At 36.5% G+C, this 27,880-nt stretch overlaps 1 protein-coding gene, 1 long non-coding RNA gene and 1 pseudogene across 3 annotated transcripts in view; 2 read left to right on the top strand and 1 right to left on the bottom strand.

Moving 5' to 3' along the window:
* Positions 1–16,000, bottom strand: part of PpD3 (protein phosphatase D3) — a 28,688-nt gene extending 12,688 nt beyond the window's left edge. Inside the window, exons 1-2 of one of the 2 annotated variants that reach the window (XM_075291342.1) lie at positions 15,870–16,000; positions 15,350–15,595 (exon numbers count right to left, since the gene is read on the bottom strand). In XM_075291342.1, coding sequence (XP_075147457.1) covers positions 15,350–15,560 — 211 coding nt within the window. In that variant the 5' untranslated portion in view covers positions 15,561–15,595; positions 15,870–16,000. Of the gene's footprint in view, positions 1–15,349; positions 15,818–15,869 lie in introns of both variants that reach the window. The other variant, XM_075291343.1, reaches the window with a different exon arrangement.
* A 3,409-nt stretch (positions 16,001–19,409) lies between these two features.
* Positions 19,410–20,179, top strand: LOC142221594 (cytochrome b5-like; annotated as a pseudogene).
* A 6,267-nt stretch (positions 20,180–26,446) lies between these two features.
* LOC142240956 (uncharacterized) lies at positions 26,447–27,319 on the top strand. The gene is made up of 2 exons (XR_012723438.1): positions 26,447–27,038; positions 27,096–27,319. It is a non-coding gene; the product is annotated as an uncharacterized LOC142240956 (long non-coding RNA).
* Positions 27,320–27,880: the final 561 nt, after the last annotated feature.

The following is a 27,880-nucleotide window of genomic DNA, read 5'->3' as shown; positions in this document are numbered from 1 at the left end:
TCCGGTGGATTTGTATGGTCCAAAGCTATTTAACGCCCATCTTATTCTAGATTCCGATACAATTTCCTCGATAGAAAATGACCGCTGAGCCACTGTGGCACCTCCAGAACCTGGTTCAACCGTCTGATTTCCTCCAGAACCTGGTTCAACCGTCTGATATATATATATATATATATATATATATATATATATATATATATATATATATATATATATATATATATATATATATATATATATATATATATATATATATATATATATATATATATATATATATATATATATATATATATATATATATATATATATATATATATATATATATATATATATATATATATATATATATATATATATATATATATATATATATATATATATATATATATACGGTCAAAATTTGGTCAATATAAACTTGACGTATTTCTGTCAATTTTGCATTTAAAAAACCTGAACACCCCTCATTTTGAAGGTGTGTGTGTGTAGAATGTTGCTCCTATTTTGATTTTGGAATTCACTCTTCAGTTGCCAAAATGCCGTCCAAGCAAGAAGTGCAGCGTATCAAAATTTTGCTCGCGCATCGCGAAAATCCGAGCTACTCGCACGCAAAGCTGGCAAAGCCACTAAAAGTTGCCAAATCAACCGTTACAAATGTAATTAAAGTGTTTGGGGACGTTTGTCGACAGCCAGGAAGTCTGGATCGGGGGGAAATCAAAAACCGGAAGCCTCTGAGACAACAAAGAGAGTTGCCGGTAGTTTCAAGTGAAACCCTAACCTCTCTCTCCGAGATGCCGCAAATAAGCTGGGTGTATCGTCTTACAAGAAGGTAGTGACTCCAAATCGCGATGATAAACAAAATACGACGACCAAAGCGCGATCCCCGACGATGCTGACGAAGTTTGACTGCGTGGTAATGGACGACGAAACCTACGTCAAAGCCGACTACAAGCAGCTTCCGGGACAGGATTTTCATACGGCAAAAGGAAGGGGAAAGGTAGCAGATATTTTCAAGCACATAAAACTGTCAAAGTTCGCAAAGAAATATATGGTTTGGCAAGCCATCTGTACCTGTGGCTTGAAAAGCAGCATTTTCATAGCTTCCGGGATTGTCAACCACGAAATTTACGTGAAAGAGTGTTTGAATAAACGTCTGCTGCCTTTCCTGAAGAAACACGGTTGTTGCGTACTGTTTTGGCCGGATTTGGCATCTTGCCATTACGGTAAAAAGGCCATGGAGTGGTACGCCGCCAACAACGTGCAGGTGGTTCCCAAGGACAAGAACCCTCCCAACACGCCAGAGCTCCGCCCAATTGAGAAATACTGGGCTATTGTCAAGCGGAACCTAAAGAAGACAAAAAAACTGCTAAGGACGAGCAGCAGTTCAAGGCAAACTGGCTTTCTGCGGCGAAGAAGGTGGACAAGGTGGCTGTACAAAATCTGATGGCAGGTGTCAAGCGTGAGGCCCGGCAATTCGGATTTGGAAAAGCGAAAGCCTAACTGAATATTTTTCCTGAATTTTATACTAATTGAACTTGAAAAAGAAATTTAATTTGATTATTTAAATAAACAATTTCACCGATTTACACGCGTTTTCCCTTGACCAAATTTTGACCGTATCACCCTTTAAGCCTTACAAAGGCCTTATACAGTTACATAAACAAAAATTATGTTTTCTCTTATTTTGTTATATTACTTTTGTTATGATAATAGTAGTAATGTTGACTTACTCATGGAGTAGTTTTATATTCATGTTGTTTTTTTCATTTTTTACTGATTTTTATTTTTATTATTGATTTTTATTATTTTTTTAATTTCAATATTTTTTGTTACTTGCTTTAATTATAGTGTATTCGTTTGTTTCAAATTCTGTTAGTCAGTTGTTAATACTATTTATGCTATTTTTTCCTGTTTTTAAGTTCTTGTACTTTTTCTTATAATTTATGATTGTTGTTATGTTTTTGTAGATTTGGAATTAATATATAGCTTCGCGGCTTGGATTCGTGAAGAATAAATAAATAAATTTTAATTGGAATGAAAATGTGACTAAGAAATTCTTTCCTAGATACCCATTGTTCGAGACACTTTTTTTGAGACTCTTATCGTATCACAACAGTCTAAATGAACATAAAATAACGGTCTCTACACCTAATTTAATCTAGCCTGCGTTAGTTTCATTCGATTGAGTTTCGAGATTCAGGAAATAATTTTACTAATTGGTCACAAATTAAAATTATTTCAATTTTCAAAAAAATACTAATTAAAAAATATGAATTTAGCAACGTAAATGCAGAATTTAATATGACGTTGTCCAATTCATATTGTAAAAATTTTAATTCTTCAAAATACAGAATCTATGAATTTATATCCTATTTGTGGTATCAATATGATTATTACTACCCGGCGTTGTTGCAGAGCAATGATATCTCAAAGTTCGGTATTACAGCTCCAATTAGTGATTTATTGTTTAATTGTAGTTTGAAGTCTAAGTATCAAGTGAGAAATGAAAAGGTAAGACCTCGAGATCCATGAAAGATGCTACTTCCTTACCTCTAGACAGTCATCCTTCGCATAATTTCATTTTTGGTCGATTGGGAAATGATAAATTTAAGTTATACTAATTCAACCATTTTATGAACAATTTAATAGCAAATTCGCTGCAACAATTATATTTAAATCGCAATGCTGGGGGCTAATCACGACATTCGATATCGAATTCATAATCGTATCGAATAAATTGTCGATACGATTAAGAGTTTGGATCACGGCATTCGATCGATGCAATTTCTCTAGAATTGCCAACAGCAAAAAACGAAGCAGAACAAAATGAAATAACAAAATTAAGTTAGGGCTATAAATATAATGTAGAAAAAACATTTGGTTTTGAAGATTTCAAAATAAAAATTTAATTGTATTGCATTTAGAGGTGTGCGCGTGATACGAAATTCTCGTGACACGCGTGAATCACGTGAGTCGTGAACAAAATCCAAAGCAACTCTCGTGAATGTGCGTGAATGGGACTAAAATAAATATGTCGTGCGTGAGCGTGCGTGAGAAATAAAATCGGTTCGTCAATGTGCGTGAATAAAATTCCTGCAAAATCACGCTCACGAATATAATCAAGATTTAATTCACACTCGTATGTTAACTGAAATTAATTTAGCTCTCTATTTCTGAATTTTGTTACCTTTGCTGATTTCCTTTGGAAAATATCGTGAGTCTCGTGAATTTGTCGTGAATCACGTGAATTGTCGTGAATAGTGCGTGAGCGTGCGTGAGTACTGGTTTTCATTTCGTGAATGTGCGTGAGTGGGTTTGGCTACCACACGTATCGTGTGTGAGCGTGCGTGAATAAATATTTTGCTTCGTGAATGAGCGTGAGTGAAATTTCTGTCAAGCGCACACCTCTAATTGCATTATACCTTATGAACTTATGACTCTTTTTTACATTCCTCCGAATTTCTTCCTAATTGGAGGATAAGATGAATATAAAATAATTCGGAGAACAATTAGGAATAAGAGTGCACATAGAGATTGGTGTAAGTATATGTGCACTGTAGGTTAGGTTAAAGTGGCAGCCTGATTAAGATTCAGGCTCACTTAGACTATTCAGTCCATTGTGATACCACATTAACTAAACGTACATATTACATATGGGCACTTCTAGTTTTAACCGCTGAACCTTCTTGATTATTTTTCTTTGTTGAACCAACCAGATTGTTCCAAAAACATTAGCAGACTGCTTAAGTTAACGTTTTCCAGATCCGCCAGTAATCTGAAGCTATATGCTCCTAAAAGTTGCTTGCGCTTTACACAAAATGCAGGACACTCACACAAGAGGTGTTTAATTGATTCCTTTTCCTCCGCATCATGACAGCTCATACAATAGTCATTATACTTCGCGCCAATAATCTTTGCAAAATCGCCTATCAGGCAGCGACCCGTTATAGCAGATATCAGGAGTGATATCTGACGGCTCGAGAACACTAGCATATCTAGTGTGCGGTTTAAGTTTAAATGGGGCCATATTTGCTTGGTGTCGTTACAGCCCTTGCAATTCTCCCATCGAACATTTGCCATCATAACAGCCTTCTCACGCAGCATGAGCTTGCATGTAGCCAGGGGCATACCAACAGATTCTAGTTCCCCTGGAATATGTAAGGTAGTCCCTAGCCTTGTCAACTCATCCGCTTCGCAGTTCCCCGGTATGTTCCTATGGCCAGGCACCCATATTAGGTGAATATTGTACTGCTCAGCCATCTCATTGAGAGATTTGCGGCAGTCGATGGCCGTTTTCGAGTTGATGAACACAGAGTCCAAGGATTTTATTGCAGGTTGACTGTCTGAGTATATATTATGCCCACATTTTTTGGAACATTACTTCTCAGCCAATTCGCCACCTCTCCTATTGCTAATATTTTCGCTATTCGAAGTTCCAGATCATTAGAATATACTCCGAAACCCAATTGTCCATCCAATTTGGAGCCATTAGTGTAGAAATCTATATATTCTTTATTCCCCGGGGTCTGTGTGCACCACGCCTCACTGTTGGGGATTAGAGTCTCAAACTTTTTGTCGAAAAGTGGACTCACCAAAGTGTAATCCACTACGTTAGGCACATCTGGCATTATTTTGAGGACCGAACTATGACCGTACATTTTTCCGACCATAGCGATAGCTCGCGCAACTGCACAGCCGTTGTTGCAGCTGATTGTTTGGCCAAAATGCCTAAAGGCAATAGGTGCAGCATGACATTAGGGGAATTTGTTCCTGTCTTGCGGAATGCGCCTGAGATACACAAACACGCCGTACGCTGAACTTTGTCTAAACTTGTTGGCTGGTGAAGTGCCGGCCACCAGACTACAACACCATATAGCATTACAGGTTTAATCACTGCCGTGTATAGCCAATGCATAATTTTTGGTTTTAGTCCCCACTTTTTTCCTATTGCCTTTTTGCACGAGTATAAAGCTACCGTTGCTTTTCTCGCCCTTTCTTCAACATTAAGCTTAAAGTTCAGCTTCCTGTCCAAAATAACGCCAAGGTATTTTGCACACTCACCAAAAGGAATTTCAATACCCCAAAGGAAATGGGCCTAACCGTGGGAGTTTTGCGATCTTTGCAGTACATGACTAGTTCTGTCTTTGCAGGATTTACCCCAAGACTATTGTCTTTCGCCCATTTCTCAGTCATCCGGAGGGCCCTCTGAATAATATCTCTGATTGTGGATGGGAATTTTCCCCTGACTGCTAGAGCCACATCATCTGCGTATGCCACCACTTTTATCCTTTCTTTTTGTAGGGTAACCAGAAGGTTATTTATAGCAACATTCCAAAGAAGAGGTGATAGAACTCCTCCTTGGGGAGTGCCTCTGTTCACATACCTTTGTATGTTTGCTTGTCCTAGTGTAGCTGAAATAAGTCTCTTCATTAGAAGTTCGTCTAATAGCCTAAGTATACATGGATCAACATTCAGAGTTGTCAGACCAATTAATATCGAGCTCGGATGGACATTATTGAACGCCCCTTCGATGTCTAGAAACGCCACGATTGTGTATTCTTTGACAGATAGTGAGCTTTCAATAAAGCTGACTAGTTCATGTGATGCGGTCTCAGTAGACCTGCCCTTTGAGTATGCATGCCGTCGTTTCGAGAACAAACTCGAATCGATTCTAGTTCTAAGATAAGTATCTATCATCCTCTCCAGAGTCTTAAGTAGGAATGAGGATAAGCTGATTGTCGGAAATCCTTCGCCCTCGAGTGAGTGGCTTTTCCCGCTTTAGGTATGAAAACGACTTTTGTTTTCCTCCACTTTCCTGGGATATATGATAAGTTGATACATCCTTTATATATCGCCGACAATCAGGGGATAATTTTGCCAGTCACTGCTTGTAACTACGCCGGAGTAATTCCATCAGGTCCGGTGGATTTGTATGGTCCAAAGCTATTTAACGCCCATCTTATTCTAGATTCCGATACAATTTCCTCGATAGAAAATGACCGCTGAGCCACTGTGGCACCTCCAGAACCTGGTTCAACCGTCTGATTTCCTCCAGAACCTGGTTCAACCGTCTGATATATATATATATATATATATATATATATATATATATATATATATATATATATATATATATATATATATATATATATATATATATATATATATATATATATATATATATATATATATATATATATATATATATATATATATATATATATATATATATATATATATATATATATATATATATATATATATATATATATATATATATATATATATATATATATATATATATATATATATATATATATATATATATATATATATTTGGAATTCACTCTTCAGTTGCCAAAATGCCGTCCAAGCAAGAAGTGCAGCGTATCAAAATTTTGCTCGCGCATCGCGAAAATCCGAGCTACTCGCACGCAAAGCTGGCAAAACCACTAAAAGTTGCCAAATCAACCGTTACAAATGTAATTAAAGTGTTTGGGGACGTTTGTCGACAGCCAGGAAGTCTGGATCGGGGGGAAATCAAAAACCGGAAGCCTCTGAGACAACAAAGAGAGTTGCCGGTAGTTTCAAGTGAAACCCTAACCTCTCTCTCCGAGATGCCGCAAATAAGCTGGGTGTATCGTCTTACAAGAAGGTAGTGACTCCAAATCGCGATGATAAACAAAATACGACGACCAAAGCGCGATCCCCGACGATGCTGACGAAGTTTGACTGCGTGGTAATGGACGACGAAACCTACGTCAAAGCCGACTACAAGCAGCTTCCGGGACAGGATTTTCATACGGCAAAAGGAAGGGGAAAGGTAGCAGATATTTTCAAGCACATAAAACTGTCAAAGTTCGCAAAGAAATATATGGTTTGGCAAGCCATCTGTACCTGTGGCTTGAAAAGCAGCATTTTCATAGCTTCCGGGATTGTCAACCACGAAATTTACGTGAAAGAGTGTTTGAATAAACGTCTGCTGCCTTTCCTGAAGAAACACGGTTGTTGCGTACTGTTTTGGCCGGATTTGGCATCTTGCCATTACGGTAAAAAGGCCATGGAGTGGTACGCCGCCAACAACGTGCAGGTGGTTCCCAAGGACAAGAACCCTCCCAACACGCCAGAGCTCCGCCCAATTGAGAAATACTGGGCTATTGTCAAGCGGAACCTAAAGAAGACAAAAAAACTGCTAAGGACGAGCAGCAGTTCAAGGCAAACTGGCTTTCTGCGGCGAAGAAGGTGGACAAGGTGGCTGTACAAAATCTGATGGCAGGTGTCAAGCGTGAGGCCCGGCAATTCGGATTTGGAAAAGCGAAAGCCTAACTGAATATTTTTCCTGAATTTTATACTAATTGAACTTGAAAAAGAAATTTAATTTGATTATTTAAATAAACAATTTCACCGATTTACACGCGTTTTCCCTTGACCAAATTTTGACCGTATCACCCTTTAAGCCTTACAAAGGCCTTATACAGTTACATAAACAAAAATTATGTTTTCTCTTATTTTGTTATATTATTTTTGTTATGATAATAGTAGTAATGTTGACTTACTCATGGAGTAGTTTTATATTCATGTTGTTTTTTTCATTTTTTACTGATTTTTATTTTTATTATTGATTTTTATTATTTTTTTAATTTCAATATTTTTTGTTACTTGCTTTAATTATAGTGTATTCGTTTGTTTCAAATTCTGTTAGTCAGTTGTTAATACTATTTATACTATTTTTTCCTGTTTTTAAGTTCTTGTACTTTTTCTTATAATTTATGATTGTTGTTATGTTTTTGTAGATTTGGAATTAATATATAGCTTCGCGGCTTGGATTCGTGAAGAATAAATAAATAAATTTTAATTGGAATGAAAATGTGACTAAGAAATTCTTTCCTAGATACCCATTGTTCGAGACACTTTTTTTGAGACTCTTATCGTATCACAACAGTCTAAATGAACATAAAATAACGGTCTCTACACCTAATTTAATCTAGCCTGCGTTAGTTTCATTCGATTGAGTTTCGAGATTCAGGAAATAATTTTACTAATTGGTCACAAATTAAAATTATTTCAATTTTCAAAAAAATACTAATTAAAAAATATGAATTTAGCAACGTAAATGCAGAATTTAATATGACGTTGTCCAATTCATATTGTAAAAATTTTAATTCTTCAAAATACAGAATCTATGAATTTATATCCTATTTGTGGTATCAATATGATTATTACTACCCGGCGTTGTTGCAGAGCAATGATATCTCAAAGTTCGGTATTACAGCTCCAATTAGTGATTTATTGTTTAATTGTAGTTTGAAGTCTAAGTATCAAGTGAGAAATGAAAAGGTAAGACCTCGAGATCCATGAAAGATGCTACTTCCTTACCTCTAGACAGTCATCCTTCGCATAATTTCATTTTTGGTCGATTGGGAAATGATAAATTTAAGTTATACTAATTCAACCATTTTATGACCAATTTAATAGCAAATTCGCTGCAACAATAATATTTAAATCGCAATGCTGGGGGCTAATCACGGCATTCGATATCGAATTCATAATCGTATCGAATAAATTGTCGATACGATTAAGAGTTTGGATCACGGCATTCGATCGATGCAATTTCTCTAGAATTGCCAACAGCAAAAAACGAAGCAGAACAAAATGAAATAACAAAATTAAGTTAGGGCTATAAATATAATGTAGAAAAAACATTTGGTTTTGAAGATTTCAAAATAAAAATTTAATTGTATTGCATTTAGAGGTGTGCGCGTGACACGAAATTCTCGTGACACGCGTGAATCACGTGAGTCGTGAACAAAATCCAAAGCAACTCTCGTGAATGTGCGTGAATGGGACTAAAATAAATATGTCGTGCGTGAGCGTGCGTGAGAAATAAAATCGGTTCGTCAATGTGCGTGAATAAAATTCCTGCAAAATCACGCTCACGAATATAATCAAGATTTAATTCACACTCGTATGTTAACTGAAATTAATTTAGCTCTCTATTTCTGAATTTTGTTACCTTTGCTGATTTCCTTTGGAAAATATCGTGAGTCTCGTGAATTTGTCGTGAATCACGTGAATTGTCGTGAATAGTGCGTGAGCGTGCGTGAGTACTGGTTTTCATTTCGTGAATGTGCGTGAGTGGGTTTGGCTACCACACGTATCGTGTGTGAGCGTGCGTGAATAAATATTTTGCTTCGTGAATGAGCGTGAGTGAAATTTCTGTCAAGCGCACACCTCTAATTGCATTATACCTTATGAACTTATGACTCTTTTTTACATTCCTCCGAATTTCTTCCTAATTGGAGGATAAGATGAATATAAAATAATTCGGAGAACAATTAGGAATAAGAGTGCACATAGAGATTGGTGTAAGTATATGTGCACTGTAGGTTAGGTTAAAGTGGCAGCCTGATTAAGATTCAGGCTCACTTAGACTATTCAGTCCATTGTGATACCACATTAACTAAACGTACATATTACATATGGGCACTTCTAGTTTTAACCGCTAAACCTTCTTGATTATTTTTCTTTGTTGAACCAACCAGATTGTTCCAAAAACATTAGCAGACTGCTTAAGTTAACGTTTTCCAGATCCGCCAGTAATCTGAAGCTATATGCTCCTAAAAGTTGCTTGCGCTTTACACAAAATGCAGGACACTCACACAAGAGGTGTTTAATTGATTCCTTTTCCTCCGCATCATGACAGCTCATACAATAGTCATTATACTTCGCGCCAATAATCTTTGCAAAATCGCCTATCAGGCAGCGACCCGTTATAGCAGATATCAGGAGTGATATCTGACGTCTCGAGAACACTAGCATATCTAGTGTGCGGTTTAAGTTTAAATGGGGCCATATTTGCTTGGTGTCGTTACAGCCCTTGCAATTCTCCCATCGAACATTTGCCATCATAACAGCCTTCTCACGCAGCATGAGCTTGCATGTAGCCAGGGGCATACCAACAGATTCTAGTTCCCCTGTCAACTCATCCTAGCCTTGTCAACTCATCCGCTTCGCAGTTCCCCGGTATGTTCCTATGGCCAGGCACCCATATTAGGTGAATATTGTACTGCTCAGCCATCTCATTGAGAGATTTGCGGCAGTCGATGGCCGTTTTCGAGTTGATGAACACAGAGTCCAAGGATTTTATTGCAGGTTGACTGTCTGAGTATATATTATGCCCACATTTTTTGGAACATTACTTCTCAGCCAATTCGCCACCTCTCCTATTGCTAATATTTTCGCTATTCGAAGTTCCAGATCATTAGAATATACTCCGAAACCCAATTGTCCATCCAATTTGGAGCCATTAGTGTAGAAATCTATATATTCTTTATTCCCCGGGGTCTGTGTGCACCACGCCTCACTGTTGGGGATTAGAGTCTCAAACTTTTTGTCGAAAAGTGGACTCACCAAAGTGTAATCCACTACGTTAGGCACATCTGGCATTATTTTGAGGACCGAACTATGACCGTACATTTTTCCGACCATAGCGATAGCTCGCGCAACTGCACAGCCGTTGTTGCAGCTGATTGTTTGGCCAAAATGCCTAAAGGCAATAGGTGCAGCATGACATTAGGGGAATTTGTTCCTGTCTTGCGGAATGCACCTGAGATACACAAACACGCCGTACGCTGAACTTTGTCTAAACTTGTTGGCTGGTGAAGTGCCGGCCACCAGACTACAACACCATATAGCATTACAGGTTTAATCACTGCCGTGTATAGCCAATGCATAATTTTTGGTTTTAGTCCCCACTTTTTTCCTATTGCCTTTTTGCACGAGTATAAAGCTACCGTTGCTTTTCTCGCCCTTTCTTCAACATTAAGCTTAAAGTTCAGCTTCCTGTCCAAAATAACGCCAAGGTATTTTGCACACTCACCAAAAGGAATTTCAATACCCCAAAGGAAATGGGCCTAACCGTGGGAGTTTTGCGATCTTTGCAGTACATGACTAGTTCTGTCTTTGCAGGATTTACCCCAAGACTATTGTCTTTCGCCCATTTCTCAGTCATCCGGAGGGCCCTCTGAATAATATCTCTGATTGTGGATGGGAATTTTCCCCTGACTGCTAGAGCCACATCATCTGCGTATGCCACCACTTTTATCCTTTCTTTTTGTAGGGTAACCAGAAGGTTATTTATAGCAACATTCCAAAGAAGAGGTGATAGAACTCCTCCTTGGGGAGTGCCTCTGTTCACATACCTTTGTATGTTTGCTTGTCCTAGTGTAGCTGAAATAAGTCTCTTCATTAGAAGTTCGTCTAATAGCCTAAGTATACATGGATCAACATTCAGAGTTGTCAGACCAATTAATATCGAGCTCGGATGGACATTATTGAACGCCCCTTCGATGTCTAGAAACGCCACGATTGTGTATTCTTTGACAGATAGTGAGCTTTCAATAAAGCTGACTAGTTCATGTGATGCGGTCTCAGTAGACCTGCCCTTTGAGTATGCATGCCGTCGTTTCGAGAACAAACTCGAATCGATGCTAGTTCTAAGATAAATATCTATCATCCTCTCCAGAGTCTTAAGTAGGAATGAGGATAAGCTGATTGTCGGAAATCCTTCGCCCTCGAGTGAGTGGCTTTTCCCGCTTTAGGTATGAAAACGACTTTTGTTTTCCTCCACTTTCCTGGGATATATGATAAGTTGATACATCCTTTATATATCGCCGACAATCAGGGGATAATTTTGCCAGTCACTGCTTGTAACTACGCCGGAGTAATTCCATCAGGTCCGGTGGATTTGTATGGTCCAAAGCTATTTAACGCCCATCTTATTCTAGATTCCGATACAATTTCCTCGATAGAAAATGACCGCTGAGCCACTGTGGCACCTCCAGCACCTGGTTCAACCGTCTGATTTCCAAGAAAATGAGTGTCCAATAGTACCTCCAGCGTCTCCTCACTGGACGTTGTCCAATTGCCCTCCAATGTTTTAATGAAACCTGGAGCGGAGTTGGTGGATGCTAGAACCTTCCGTAGTCTGGAAGCCTCGGACGAATTCTCAATACTGCTGCAGTAATCATTCCAAGAGTTATGCTGAGCATTTCTAAGTTCTTGTATCCTCTCAGATTCTTCTTGTAAGCGTCCCAATCCTCAGGGGCTCTATTGGACTTTGCCTTGTTAAAGAGCCTCCTGCAGGATTTCCTCATATTACTTAATTCCGTAGACCACCATGGGGTCGATTTTTCCCCCTTGGCTTCCCTCTAGGGCATGCAGCTTTAAGTGAGATGTTGAAGGCCTTAGTAATCCGCTCCACTGCGTGTTCGATATCTTGCACATTTCTCATATTTGTGTCTGTTATTTCCGGTATCATCATATTGAACGATTCCCCATACCTATTCCAGTCAGCTTTCCTAACATTTGGCGGAAATATGGTCTTTTAGTGACAAAGGTTGGGGCATCTCCCTTATTGCAGACTACCACATTAGTACGCAAAATAAACTCTATTAGCGACTCTCCTCTTGCATTAGTATCACTACTTCCCCATATACTATGATGCGCATTCGCATCCCATAATGAGTTTCGTCTTTGTTTCAGTGACTCCTCAACTAAGGTCTTAACGGCACATGGAGGCATCTCCCTGTCATGTCCCATGTAGACCGAAGATGCCCAATATTTGCATTTGGCTATTTCTAAACTTGCAACGACAGTGTCTGTATTGCACATTGAAGGAAGCAGAAACAAGTTAAGCTCGTTTTTAGCAATTATACAGGCTCGATTTACATCATTACCAGTATACTGCAATAGTTTGAACCCCGGAGTACTTAATTTACATATTTTGTTTTTATAAACATATGGTTCTTGAATAAGAACTATATCTATGTCCCCTTTCATCAGGAGAACTTTTAAGGCAGCACATACAGCCTTACAATGATGAAGATTTATCCGGAGGATCCGTAGGACCATCGAGATTTTCAACAACCGTCACATCAGCCGCTTCAATCGAGTCATCAAGAATGTCCTCTTCAGAGATCTCGGTGACTCCCGCAATAACCATATGTTCAACTTTGGTGTGTTCTGAGGCAGTAGAAACTTCCTCACGCATACGGTATCTATCCATGTCTTCAACTTTGGTATCTCCCTCGACTTCGCAAGAGGATCCGCTTACTTCTGATTCAGACAGAGGCTTGTCCATTTATGAATACTTTAGCTGATCGTTTTTATACACCTTCATTTGGATATAATGAAAGCCATAACAGACACGGCCCTGAGACTTTGCTAGATGTGGCTGACTGAGTCTGAGTGTTCAATATAAACACTGCATGCCTTCTTGGTCCATCCACTTCATCCAAACGGCCAACCTACCAATCAGCTGTTGGAAGATCTGGATTGCATCTTTTCAGCCTATTTAAAATAGATTCAGGGTCAGAAGGGTTTGCAGGTATCCACGCATGTGCTCTAGATCTAGCCGGTATGTCTTACTTCTCGACTAACTCTAGAGCAGCTCCTTCCCAAACTTCACCAATTAGTATCAGAGCAGCTTTAAAACATTCTATAGACCTTTGGTCCTCATATGCGACTAGCTTAAATCGTCCTTTATACCAACCAGCCTCTTGGTGTTGAGGATCTGGGCCGGGAAACTTTTCCAGCACCTGTGAGTAGACGACAGACAGAGCATTCTCAATTTCCCCCCATTTTTGCTTTGGAACCATACCGTCCAATGCTCCTTTATTAATGATAGCCATCACAAGGCTCTCTTTAGCAACTGAGGCAAACGATCTTTGATCCCTTTTGGAGGATGGCAGCTCATCCGGCGATCGTTCCCTTTTTCCAGTCTCAAGAATTCCTTGAACCCATTTTAAGGAATCGCTTTGTTTAGCCGACAGCGTGGTTTGGTCGACTGATCTTAACTTCTTTAGGATAAACAAAGCATTTCTGCGTTCCTTGAATCTCTTTCGTGAGGATTAACTTCTTTTGATGTTACCTTAGAAAAAGTTCGACTTGTAAGAGTGTCGCCACCTGTCGACCCGTCTACCGGCCGACTAATTGGGCCTAACTCTTGGTCATTTCCCAGATTTATAACTCCAGTCGATACCCGTCCACTGGGCCCTGAAGTTAGCAACCCAGTGGATGACTTGGAATTTCGCTGCATGGTGGCTTAATATCCCACCACACTTGAAATTCTTAGTAGGTACCTATTACGATGAGTTTATCCGCTATTGAAAAACACGTCCGTTCCGTTCGACGGTTGAATAGAGAAAGAAAGTCGCCTTTTTGCGGGCTCAATGGACGATTTCGGGTAACGAAGGAAGGCGTTCAAATGGAATATAATTTCGGTGGGATGTCAACGTCAATTCTATCGATATTACAATTGTCTGCTATCTTAAAACTTTTGGCCAGTGGAAGCTTTCATCATTAACTATTTTTACAAGGTGGTCCAGAAGCATTATATTATAATGGAATACCGCTCTTGCCTGTGCACTTTTTATATGGTTCTTTGCCAAGCTAGGATGCTCGCTCCCAAACTCAACTATGACCAATTTCGGTTTAACTTTTATTGGAGTTCCATTGGTCCTAAATATTCAAAATAGGTTCATTATAGGTAAATTTAAAACAAATTACCAATAATTCGAGCTAAAACAATTATATTTACTAATCCTATATGACGAAAATGATGTAAAAAAACAAGTGAAAAATGTTTTATGATTGCAATTTACTAATGTAATTCACTCCCTTGATCCGAAAAATTTAGATTTCGATCAAAGTTTTCGATATTGAATAGCCCCCTGCTCTAGTACAGAATAGGGATAAGCTTCACAGCATTTTAGTATTCAAAAGCCCCACAAATGGAAAGAATACAAGCACGCACGTCAGCATGAAGAACAGATTTGTATTAATTTTAGCCTAATTCTATAGTTTAATTTTCAAATTTTTATTAGATTGGCTAAATTCATTGTTTAACCCATTCTTTGAAAAGAGATAGATACTCAAGTCGAAATTAAATAAAAATGCGCGGAGCTACATTATCCTATTATCTCCTGAGAGACTGTAATCGACAATAGTGAATTTCTAAGTTTCAAATGTGTTTCGCTTAATATAATTTCTTTATTGTACCCATCTGTATAATACGGCAACAACACTCAAAATATAAATGACAATGGACTGATTCATATATATTAAGCTTGTCAGCGTAAGGGTTAATAAAAAGAAATCCATGCTATCGAAAACAGATCATTCATTATTTGGCGAAAGAAATTACAATCTAATTAAGAGTCCACATCAGTTTCACGAAATATGGGTTATACAAAAAATCAAAATTTTTACGTTTGAAAATGATTTCAAATGAATAATTCTAGATTGCTTTTTGCATATTTAAATCTATGCTTTGCATTTTTATACTCACCCTTAAGATAATCATTTCCCTGATTTTTATAATGATCTGCTAAAGCAGTCATTTCATCCTGAGCATTATCTTTAGTACCTTCTTGTGAAGGTAAGGTTGTAGCAGGTGCACCCGGTGATGAGTTTGCCGCGTTGGGCAATGGAGAACCTGAACCACATGCTTTCTGGTCCTCGTTGTTGTTTTGTTCCTTCATAATTTGAACAGCTGACATCGGTTCCAATTTCCTCTTTTTGTGTATCAAAAACTCTATAGAAAAAATCGTTGTTAAATAAAAGAAGAACTTTTGCTCTTCGCAAATTTCTTTCGATTGCTTTTAGTTTTATTGAAGAAGTTGGTCTGGCTTGTTGGACTGTCCTACACCACCACCATCACTAACTTTTGTCTCGCGCAAGCACAAAAGTTCTTTTATTACTATTTTTATCGACGCTATTTCGCAGAGCACCATTGAAAGGGAGTTACATATGAATACTAATATTTAATAGCACCCCTTCGGAAAGATATTTTTAATAACTTAATTTACCTCTTTCTATTGTACAATTACAGGAGAATTTGACCAAAAACTGGTAAGAATTTTTTTCAAAAGAAAATGAAGAAAGCAAGTGCTCAGTTGACAGCGATTGTCAGACCCGCACAGTTTGCGTTAATGACATTTGTCGGCACAAAATTGGAATTACCTAAATGACACACGTTTTCGTTCAGAGATTCCCAATAAGAAAATAGTAGAACTACCCAACGAACTATGTTACTATGTTTGTCGCTTTTTGCATGATTTTTGTCTTTATGTTAGTTAATGCGCTTTACAGATTATCAGTTATTCCGGACACACGGTAAGATTCTTTACAAACACCGACATTCCGTCCGGAATGCTTCAATCTTAAGGTGAGTATTAAGTTCGAGTTTAGCCGCTAAAATCGCTAAAGTGAAAACTAAATCAGTAAGAAAAATGCATGAAATTATACATATTTGTTGCAAATTTTATTATAACTTGATGGGGAAAAGCCCAAAGCAAATTTTCACAAAGTTTGTATTCCTTAAAATGGATTATTAAAGAAAAGTAATCGTGAAAAAATGACGTTTTTAGCGGCTAAACTCGAACTTAATACCCACCTTTACCATAAACAAAAACACAACAGTTATGCGCTTCACAGACTATCAGTTATTCCGGACGACAGTGCTCGTGTCGAACATATCCCATATATTGTGCACATTATAAGTTAAGTCCGAAGGCATAATCGATACTGCTGCATGTTTATGGGATCAATAACACATTTACCGATTATTTAGTTATCGCCGATAAGTCGTATCGATTCGACACACTGTAAGATTCTTTACAAACACCGACATTCCGTCCGGAATAGATCATAGTCTGTAAAGCGCATTAAAAGGTGAGATTTATTTTAAAATAATAATAGGTCTGTTTTCTTATTGCACTGATAACCAGTGCAAAAAGAAAACGCAAAACGTCTAACCAGTTCAATTTTCGATTTTGATTGGCAACACTTGGTCGTCAAATGTCAAAATCAAAGTTATTGTTTACAAATAAAAATAGGGGGTATACATTTAATAATCAATTTATAGAAATAAGTGTACCAAAAACGAAAGAGTGATTATTAATTTTAAAGGATTTGCTGCTTGCCTTTCAAAAACAAATGACTGCTGGCAACAGCTACGTGCGTGGAAACAGATTCAGTGCGTCATGTTTATCAACCAAACGCGTGGAAATATGGGAATTTGCTCAAGTGGTGGATTTACAAGTGGCTAATACCACAAGCATGTGTGGTATAGAAATGGATATGCCAATTGCATCAAAATCACAAAAGCCTAGTTAACGTAGAATTACAGACCTCGGCCAGCATTGGCGGAGCTAGAAATTTTCTTGAAATTTCCGAAGCGATAAATTACCCCTATTGATAAAACTATACATCCTCAATTTTATTGCGGTGTTAAAGGCAATATACAGCAAAATCAATCGAAAACAAAAAAAACTCAATCACAAAAATTAGTTGTATCAATTAATTTTTTAATTGGCTTTGATGATTGATACTATCATTTTTTTTGATTGAATACATTTCAATTAAAAACAAGTAAGTAAAATCTAAAGTCGGGCGGAGCCGACTATATTATACCCTTCACCACTATGTAGACAAACATTTGTGTTACCATCTCAACTACTTAAAATTTGCTGGGAGCTATATAAAGGTTTGCATTTCCAGATACAAATACTTTTAATGGAAACAATTTTTTGTACTTCTACAAAAACTCTAGAACTAAAATTTAAATCGGCTAACGCCCTGGGATGATACACAATGTTAGTAAAAAATATGGGAAATATTAAGCGAGAGAATACATATGTATTCGAGATATAGGACAATTAGAGTAATATTTACAATTTTTGCTACTCAGCAGTGGCGATTTTACAAGGATATTGGTTAGATCTCGCCAAGATATGTGTAGGGCGACTTGGAGCCTTATTTAAAACTCATCCGTTCTGTGGAAATTTTGGCATTGCAGTGTGTAGGATATGGGGAAATCATCACAGAATTTTGTGTAAACTGTGAGAATTTTGGCCATATTTCTATTCTCTGTGGAAACTATCCAGTCAATTGGAGGAAAATCCCATTGAAAATGGGTCTAAAATATGAAACAGTCGACCATATTTCCCCAACTCTGGTGTACGTATATATGGGAGCTATATACAATCTGAACCGATTTTGAATAAATTTGACATGTATAGTTAGAATAATAATTCTGCTATCTATGCGAAATTTCACGTAAATGGGAGTATAACTTTGGCCCCCCTGGTCATATGAGTGCAAATCGGACGGGAGATATATATGGGAGCCATATCTAAATCTGAATCGATTTCAACCAAATTTGGCACAATTACCTATACTACTAAACGTACTCCTTGTGCGAAATTTGAAGCAAATCACGGCAAAACCCTGGATTTTGAGGCCATATAAGTTCAATCGGACGAAAGATATATATGGGAGCTATATCTAAATCTGAACCGATTTTAACAAAATTTGACACACTTAACGATACTATTAAACGTACCCCTTGTGCAAAATTTGAAGCAAATCACGGCAAATCTCTGGCTTTTGTGGCCATATAAGTTCAAATCGGACGAAAGATATATATGGGAGCTTTATCTAAATTTGAACCGATTTCAATCAAGTGTACCAAGCATTGGTAGAATGCCAATTCTACCCTCTGTGCAAAATTTCATGAAGATCGGTAGTAAATTTTGGGCTCTGTGGTCATATGAGTCTAAATCGGACGAAAGATATATATGGGAGCTATATCTAAATCTGAACCGATTTGGCTGATATTTTGCAAGATTTGCGAGATTCATTAAATATTTGGATGTACGGTATTTCAAGAAAATTGGTTGATAAACACGCTAACTATGACCACATCGTAGATAATTATATATGGCAGCTATATTTGAGAACGATCGGACTTAAATTGCGAGCTGTACTTTGTGCACAAAATTACATATACAGACACACGGACGGACAGACAGACAGACGGACAAATATTTTATTTAAAATGTGTGTTTTAAAACAGGACTAGAAATCATAAAGCAAAACATAAACTTAATATATTCATCGTGTATAAAAAATACTAAGAATAAAAATTAAATAAAAGGCAAAAAATAAATTGAATATTATAAAACGTCTATCTTCGATTAGTTTTTAAAAATTCTCTGAGAACAGAATACAACGAAGCAACTGTCGAGAGCAGCGGTGCCAACTCTGTGGATTTTTCGTGATTTTGACGATTTTAGATGGTAAATTGGGCATGTGACGATTTATGATTTTAATCAACGTAGTTATAAATTGACTATTTTTGAAAATGTGCGTCTCAAGTTTCCTTTTAGTGTTTTTATTACGTGTTTTTAGTTGTAATGTAATATCAATACTAAAAAATATGCTTAACATACTCTCTCTGCCACAATCTTAATTGGATTAAACACATCGCAGAGCTTGAATTAAAATATAAAACAACTGTAGCTTTGATTATTCTGGGGGGGGGGCTAGCCCCCCCAGCACCCCCCTAGCTACGCCAATGTCGGCCAGCCATCACAAGAGGGAGAGAATATACAGGAAATATAATTCAACTTAATACCACAAATTATTTAATTAAACACCATGTCATCGCAAAATGTAAAATAATTTACCCACGCCGAAGTTGCCAAAAATATTACAAAAGAAAAGAATTGGTTCATAATCCACAACAACGTGTATGACGTGACCCCTTTTCTCAATGAGCATCCTGGTGGTGAAGAAGTCTTGATCGAACAAGCTGGTAAAGATGCTACAGAAAATTTCGAAGAAGTTGGTCACAGTTCATATGCCCGTGAAATGATGCAACAATACAAAATCGGTTAACTAGTTGCTGAAGAGCGTACAAATGTTCCAGAAAAATCCGAACCCACATGGAATACTGAGCAAAAGAACGAGGAATCGTAATGAAGTCATGGCTGATGCCTTTTGTCTTGGGTTTAATAGCCACCTTGGTTTATAAGTTTTTCTTTGGAACGAAATACCAATAATTGTAGGCAGAGAAAAACATCACCACCACCAGCCACAAACAAATATCGCAAGTTTATTTGTATATTTAGTTGAGAAAGGGATTTCTTGCTGTTTTAGACCATAAAACAAGTCATACAAAAAACAAAAACAAAACATATACAGTGACTCACAAAAATATTCTTTTTTATATCTTGAAATCGCAAACCGCTTAACATTTATATGAAAAAGTTTTATTAAAATGTTTCCATGGATATACATAACAGCAAAACGTAAACAAAAATCGTGAAATTAATTTTATTGTATTATTTTTCATCATTAAATCAAAAAACTACAAAAAAAGCTCACAAAAGTATTCGTCGTATCAGTAATCACATTGTATGAGACATTATTTTGGTCCACTTAGTATTTGGAATAGTACCCTTTGTTAGCGCAAATGGCTTCCAGTCGTCTTGGCATCGACACGTTTCTTGAGAGATTTTGCCCCATTCTTCTTGTAACACTTTTTTTAAGGGCTGTCCAAGATGAAATTTGGTTTTGTCCGATCCACGGTTCCAAATGAGATCCTAGTTTTCAATGGGGTTGCTACCTGGGCTTTGTGGTTGCGTTTTGAGATATTTAGTGTTGTGAAGGAGCCATATTTTCACATCCCAGGCCGTGTGTTTGGGGTGTTTGCTTGTTGGAACAAGGAGTCTTTATCACGAAATCCCATTTTAGAGGCGCTGGAGTGAAGATTTTCTTTCAAAATTTTTAAATATGTTAAAAAACATTTAGGCGTTCATGGTTCCATCAATAAAAACTAAGTTTCATTACACTTGTTTTTACATTTTTTATTTTCAAGGTTTCCCTAAGCTTTCGCCGTGAAAATAAAAAATGTCGAAAAGTGTAAGACAAAAGTTTTTATTATTTTAAAATGTATTAAGAAAATGTAACCATTAAAAAAATTAGGTTTATTTTAGTTATCGGAATTATTATTTCTTCAGCAAATTAACTTAACTTTATTCATTTTTGGATTATGTTTGTATAATTAACCCTCTAATGCCCCAATTTTTTGGCCATCTGAATAAATATTTAATGTTAACGACACAACAGCAAGAAAACTAAACAAGAAAATTTTATAGGTAAAATTCAGTATATGCTGCAAAGCCTCTTAAACAGTTCCAACTGTTTTCTTTTTATTTTACCCATTTTCATTGTGTTAAGGTGTGTTTTACTAAAAGCTTCCTTATTTATTGAAGCCCGCCTAAAGGCGGGATTGGGCATTAGAGGGTTAACTAAAGAATAGAAAAATTATACACAAATGAAGCGTAAATATCTAAAAAATTCATGAAAATTTAAAATTTTACCGCAAAATCCAAACCAAAATCATACTGTCTTGGTGAATATTTTCTAAATAATGATGAAGAAGGCAATTTTATTATTATATACTATTCCAAATGCTATTTTTATACCCTCCACCATAAGATGGTGGTTTTTTAAGTTTGTCATTCCGTTTGTAACAGATCGAAAAATTGCTCTAAGACCCCATAAAGAATAGGGTGGTTAAATTTTCAAGGGCCGATGTTGATTTTGAATAAAACACAAACTATTTAGGACATTATTGTAATTTTATTTTATTATGATATATTCGTATTACTCAATTATGTATGGAACAAACTATAGGCCAAATAGACGCCGCGACCTCGGTGGCACACCTCCATCCGATGGTCCAAATTTTCGATGACGCTGGGGCATAATTGAGGTTCTATGCCGTTAATGTGCCGAATTATCTCGTCCTTTAGCTATTGAATTGTTGCTGGCTTATCGACGTACACCTTTTCTTTCAAATAACCACAAAGAAAAAAGTCCAACGGTGTCAAATCACATGATCTTGGCGGTCAATTGACATTGCCATTACGTGAGATAACACGGACATTAAATTTGTTGCGCAAAAGAGCCATTGTTTCGTTAGCTGTGGGGCAAATTCGGGCCATACAAAGTTCGTTATCATCTTACGATAGCGAACACCATTCACAGTAACTGCCTGACCGGCCTCATTTTGGAAAAAATACGACCCGATGATGGTCGGTCCGTCTGTTGAAATCACGCCAACTTCCGTTCGAAACAAGCTATCGACTTGAAACTTGGCACAAGAAGTTGTTATTGATATAGGTCGTATCTTATTGGAAAAGGGCCATATCGCATTACTTTACGTATAGCCCCCATATAAACCGACCCCCAGATTTGACCTTCGGAGACTCTTGGAGGGGCAAAATTCATCCGATCCGGTTGAAATTTGGTACGTGGTGTTAGTATGTGGTTTCTAACAACCATACAAAAATTGGTCCATATCGGTATTGGGCGGGGCCGACTATATCATACCCTAAACCACCCCATGCGAATTAGTAAACATAAGCAAGGGTATCATTGGTATAGGTTTGGGAGATGAACCGAATTTCCTTATTTATGAAAATTAAGCAGTATACACTCAAAAAAAGGCATGTCCTGTTACAAAGATTTTGTCTTTACTTTAAAAATTTACTTTTTCCCTTTCCTTTTTTTCCTCTTTTTTTAAATCCGAGCCAAATGAGCGGAGAATACTAGTAAGGATATTTTTAAGACACATTTTTTTTTTTAAATTTCGGTTTTGTGTACTTCTTTCTAGGAAGCGAATTTTAAGTTTTCATTTTTTCAGCTTTTGTTCTCCATATGCTATTAAAATCCTTTAAAACGAGTTAACAACTTTATTTTCCAAATTCAAACTCGACTTCCAGTATACTCATAGAAAAAGTCTGCTAAAAACAGCAGTAGATGTCTGCTGTTATATTTTTGTACTTCACGGCCTAATGAACAACAATTTATAAAATTTTTATACCCTGCGCCACACTGTTGAACAGGGTATTATAAGTTAGTGCATATGTTTGCAACACCCAGAAGGAGACGAGATAGACACATGGTGTCTTTGGCAAAAATGCTTAGGGTGGGCTCCTGAGTCGATATAGCCATGTCCGTCTGTCCGTGAACACATTTTTGTAATCAAAGTCTAGGTCGCAATTTAAGCCCAATCGACTTCGAATTTGGCACAAGTATGTGTTTTGGGTCAGAATAGAACCCTATTGATTTTGGAAGAAATCGGTTCAGATTTAGATATAGCTCCCATATATATCTTTCGTCCACTTATACGGTCCTAGAAGCCAGATTTTAACCCAAATTTGGTAGAAATTTTGCACTAGGAGTACAATTGGTAGTATAGTCAAATGTGCCAAATTTTATTGAAATCGGTTCAGATTTAGATATAGCTTCCATATATATCTTTCGTACGATATGCACTTATATGGATTCAGCCTGAGTTTTACCCTGATTTGGTTGAAATTTTGCTCAAACATAACGCTTGGCCATATAGTCACGAGTGCAAAATTTGATTGAAATCGGTTCAAATTTAGATATAGCACCCATATATATCTTTCGTCCGATTTAGACTCATATGACAACAGAGGCCAAAGTTTACTACCGATTTTCGTGAAGTTTTGCACAGAGAGTAGAATTAACATTCTAGCAATGCTTGGTAAATTTGATTGAAATCGATTCAGATTTAGGTGTCGTTATGTGTATTAAATTTTGTTAAAATCTTTAATATTTTAGATATTTAAGTGTGTAAAGTTTGATCTGATTTGGTTCAGATTTAGATAAAACCCCCATATATTCGTGTTTCCAGTTATTACAAATATGACGAAAATTCCCACACTTTAGACAAAACTCTGTGATGATTTCCTCATATCTTAGTCATATCCTGTAGTGCCAGAATTTCCACAGAACAGTTGATTTTTAAATAAGGCTCCAAGTCGCTCGACTTGACCAAATAATATGTTACAACCCACACTTGACCACATATCTTGGCGAGATCTACCAATATCCTTTTAAAATCGCCACTGGTGAGTAGCAAAAATTGCAAATATTACTAAAATTTTCCTATATTTGGTATACATATGTATCGCCTGATAAATCATAAATGTCCTTTTGTACACTTGCATTAAAATTTCTCTCGCTTCATATTTCCCATATTTTTTACTAACATTGTGTTTCATCCCATGGTGATAGCCGATTTTAATTCTAGTGTTTTTGTACAAATATTCTCTTCATTATAAGTATTTGTATCTGGAAATGCAAACCTTTGCATAGCTCCCAGCAAATTTGAAGTAGTTAAGGTGGTAACACAAATGTTGGTATACATAGTGGTGAAGAGTATAATATAGTCGGCCCAGCCCGACTTTAGACTTTACTTACTTGTTTTTTACTAACATTGTGTTCCACCCCAGGGCATTAGCCGACATAAATTTTAAGTCAATAGAATTTTGGTCTTAAATATATTGTCGGTTCAGATTTAAATGCATGTATATGGGAACATAAATCTTTATATATACCACTCAAAAAATTTGAAGGAATTCAGATGGTGTCGAAAATGTAGATCACAAAGTGGTGCAGGGTATAATATAGTCGGCCCTGTCCGACTATAGACTTTCCTTACTTGTTTTTCTATAGAAAAATTTGTCAAAATTTTATTTCTATAGAAAATTTTCTCAAAATTTAGCATATTTATTGAAAATGTATTTCTATAGTAAATTTTCATATAATGTTATTTCGTGCTGATTGGTCACTGATTCTTAAAAAACCTCTAATATAAATCTTTCGACCGATTATAAATTCAATTTTGCGAAATTGCCTAAAAATGTATACCCTGCGTCGCACTCTTTATAGAAGTATTACAATATACATTGTCCAAATCGAGTGAGGTAAATAGCAACATGGATCTAAATACAAAGTTGTGTATATTATAGTCTGCCCCGCCAGACTTCAGATTTTCCTATTATTATTATTATTTTTTTTTTGACTAAAATTATGTTTCGTCCCATAAAGTTAGATTCAAATATTAAGTACATAGATTTTGTTGAAGTGTATACAATTTTGTCTAAATCGGTGCAGATTCAAATTCATGCATATGGGAATATCAACCTTTATATAGCTCGCAACAAACTTGAGATGGTATCAATGAATTTGGTCCACAATGAAGTGTATAATACATTATTTTTTTATTAAACATAGGAACGACATTGGCCTGAATGTGTGAATAAGTTGTTTTAGCACACTATACGAGTGCTGGAGATCATGATCGCACTGAATAATCCATGTAGACGGTATTTCCCGTGATTGTTATGGTAATATTACATGGGACAAACTGTTTTTGAAGATTTCCAAAAGCATAGTGCCCTCTATACTCTATAAATCGGAGCCATAACATGTCCAAAAAACGACCCCCAGACCATAATATTACCCCCACCATTATTGAAGGAACTGTTTTTATTTCTTGGATTAAGACTTTTCTTTGGACCTTCGTACTAAACTTCCACCACCCGAGCCATGCAATTTAAACTTTGATTTGTAGGAAAATAAAACACATTTCACTGATTCTCATGCCATTTAAGGTGTTTTTGTAAAAATTTAAGGCGCGGTTAAATTTTTTCGAACTCCATAATTATTGTGAGTCTCACGAAATACAGAGAAGGCCTTTGACGAAATGTCCAAATGAAATCGTCACTTCCGTGAGAGTTCCTTTATTGGAAGTTGTTAGAGACGCTACATTTAAAGTTGGGCCACTAGATATTTCTACATAATTCGATACATATTCCTGTTTTTGTTGCAGTGAAACAAAACTTAAACAAATACTTCTGTTTTGTTTATTTACATTTGCTTTTGTTTCTTCTTCTTTTCAGTATGTGACATTCACTTGAGATGTGTTCCTCCCCAGTATTTTAGTTAGTTGCCAATTCATATTTTGACAACTACAAAATTCGCATATAATGGTGACTCTGGTGCGACTTGCACTGATAGTTGCACTGGATAGGACACCAGTGCAACGATTGCCATACAAAAGTTCTATCCAGTGCAAAAAGAAAACAGCCCTAATATTTAATCTAATACGGCGTTCTCACCAAGCTTTTTTTGGGGTTTGAAATGTTTCCTTTTATAAGCATTGCAAGGCATATTTAAGAGGTAAAGTCATGCAATCAGGTGACTAATATCGACATTCATCTTGTCAAAGGCTTTGTTTACGTTTAGTAGGTTTGTTTACATTCTTTGTGTACATAAATATTACAATACAACAACACTACACATACAAAAAATGTCAACTTAAGTGACCTGCCATTTTAGTTTGACTTTCTGAATATCATGGGGTGTACACACGTTTGCTCGTGACTTTACCTTTAATTAATATGCCTTGTAAGCATTTCAAAAGGAGTCGTTTTCCCGATACAAAAAATCTATTTCAAACCACAAGTTTTCCCCAAAAACACGTCAATTTTATAATGTAAACCCTAATTTCGAATATGCTCTACTGAATATTCTCTTTTCAAAATATATGTCAAATTATTGAAATAAATTTCAAAGGAAAAAAGCGAACAAAGGTTTTGAAGAAATAGCAATGTGAAAATAACTTTAAAAAAATTTACTTGGCGATCGCGGTATTTATTTGAACAAACGTTGCATATATTTGAATTTAGGGTAAAGGCCGGTACTCTGTTCGGTTTTCGCGTTGAAACTCCATACAAAACCAAAAAATGCGAAAAATTTGCGAAATTTTTTCCATTTGTGATACTTTGTTTTTTCGTGTTGAAAAACTGACGTTTATAGCACGGCGCCATTTGCAATGTGAATTAAGAAATAATTTATTTATTAAAAACTATTTGTGCGGGTTTATAAATCAAACACGGACCATATTTTTGTTCCGAAACTATACAAAGGATCAAAGGAATAGCAGATCAATTGCCCAAGGAAAAATAAAATGTTATTTTGTAAAAACAAGCAACACCATAAACTTAATCCAATATCGCTCCCTGTAAAATAGCGCTCCAAGCTACCTAAAAAACGCCGCTTTCTACCCTGCCAGCATTTCAAAGTTCCATTTCAACCTCATCGTTACCACAGACTCGTAAATGTCACTTCAACCATCATGAAAAGGTACATCAAAAAGTACATGCAAGTAATTTGCCATCCCTACTGTTAAAAAAGCCATTTTTTTTTTGTGAAACGCCAAGCGCAACCAGCTTGTTATATTTTAATTAAATAAAAACGAAAATAAAGTTCTGAAAACATAGATTATACGCTTAAAATTGTGAAAGGTATATTGGTGAACAATTTGGTGATTTTCCAAATGGAATAAAGTGATTGTTTTTCAGATATTTTACAGACACGCTGCCTCCATGGAATAAAAACACTGGTTGATAGACGCAGCAACATGTAACTCGCTACTTGTAACTCAACATCATCATTAATGCCAAAAATTATATATAAAAATTATATATATAATGTGATAGTGGTATAAATGTTATATTTTTAAGAATTTGTAAATGTTTAATCAAATTAATAAATATCTAAACAAACGTGTTTTACTCGACCACAATGATTCTTTTACAACTATCTTAAAATGCACTTTTTCTGATTGTTTGGAGGGTCCCTTATTGGCGTCGTTCTAAATTGATCTATAAAGGCACCTAATAATTGCACTCATGCGAAACATTTTTGTAGTAACTTGGCGTGGTACAACTTCTCAATAGTGACGGCGCTTTTCCGACGAGTTTTTGATGTCGTATATGATTGTTTTCGACGTAGTGGGGATTCTCAAAAGAGTCCCCAAATTCAAAAAATGTTGGCAGGGTATGTGCGAAATAATGGTTTCCATAAAAATTTTTCGCAAGAATGAACATAGTACCGGCCTTAAAGCACGAAAAACTGATATAATCCATCCAAAAAACGTTAGCGCGGAATAAATGCGAAATCTATGTTTTGAACAATTTAAAGCACATATTTATACAACTCTGGATTCGCACGAAAAAATAGGCAGGCATATGATTTCGCATAAATAAGGTAACATGCCTGGGTGTGAGACCCTATTTAAGCCTAGTATTAAGATCATGTTTTCGCACGAAAAACTGTTATACTCTATATAAAAAACGTTGGCGCG

The sequence above is a fragment of the Haematobia irritans genome, chromosome 1 (genome assembly GCF_050003625.1).
Source record: "Haematobia irritans isolate KBUSLIRL chromosome 1, ASM5000362v1, whole genome shotgun sequence".
Classification (NCBI taxonomy): domain Eukaryota; kingdom Metazoa; phylum Arthropoda; class Insecta; order Diptera; family Muscidae; genus Haematobia; species Haematobia irritans.
Note: the sequence above shows the minus strand (reverse complement) of the source record. Positions and strands in the feature narration are given on the sequence as shown.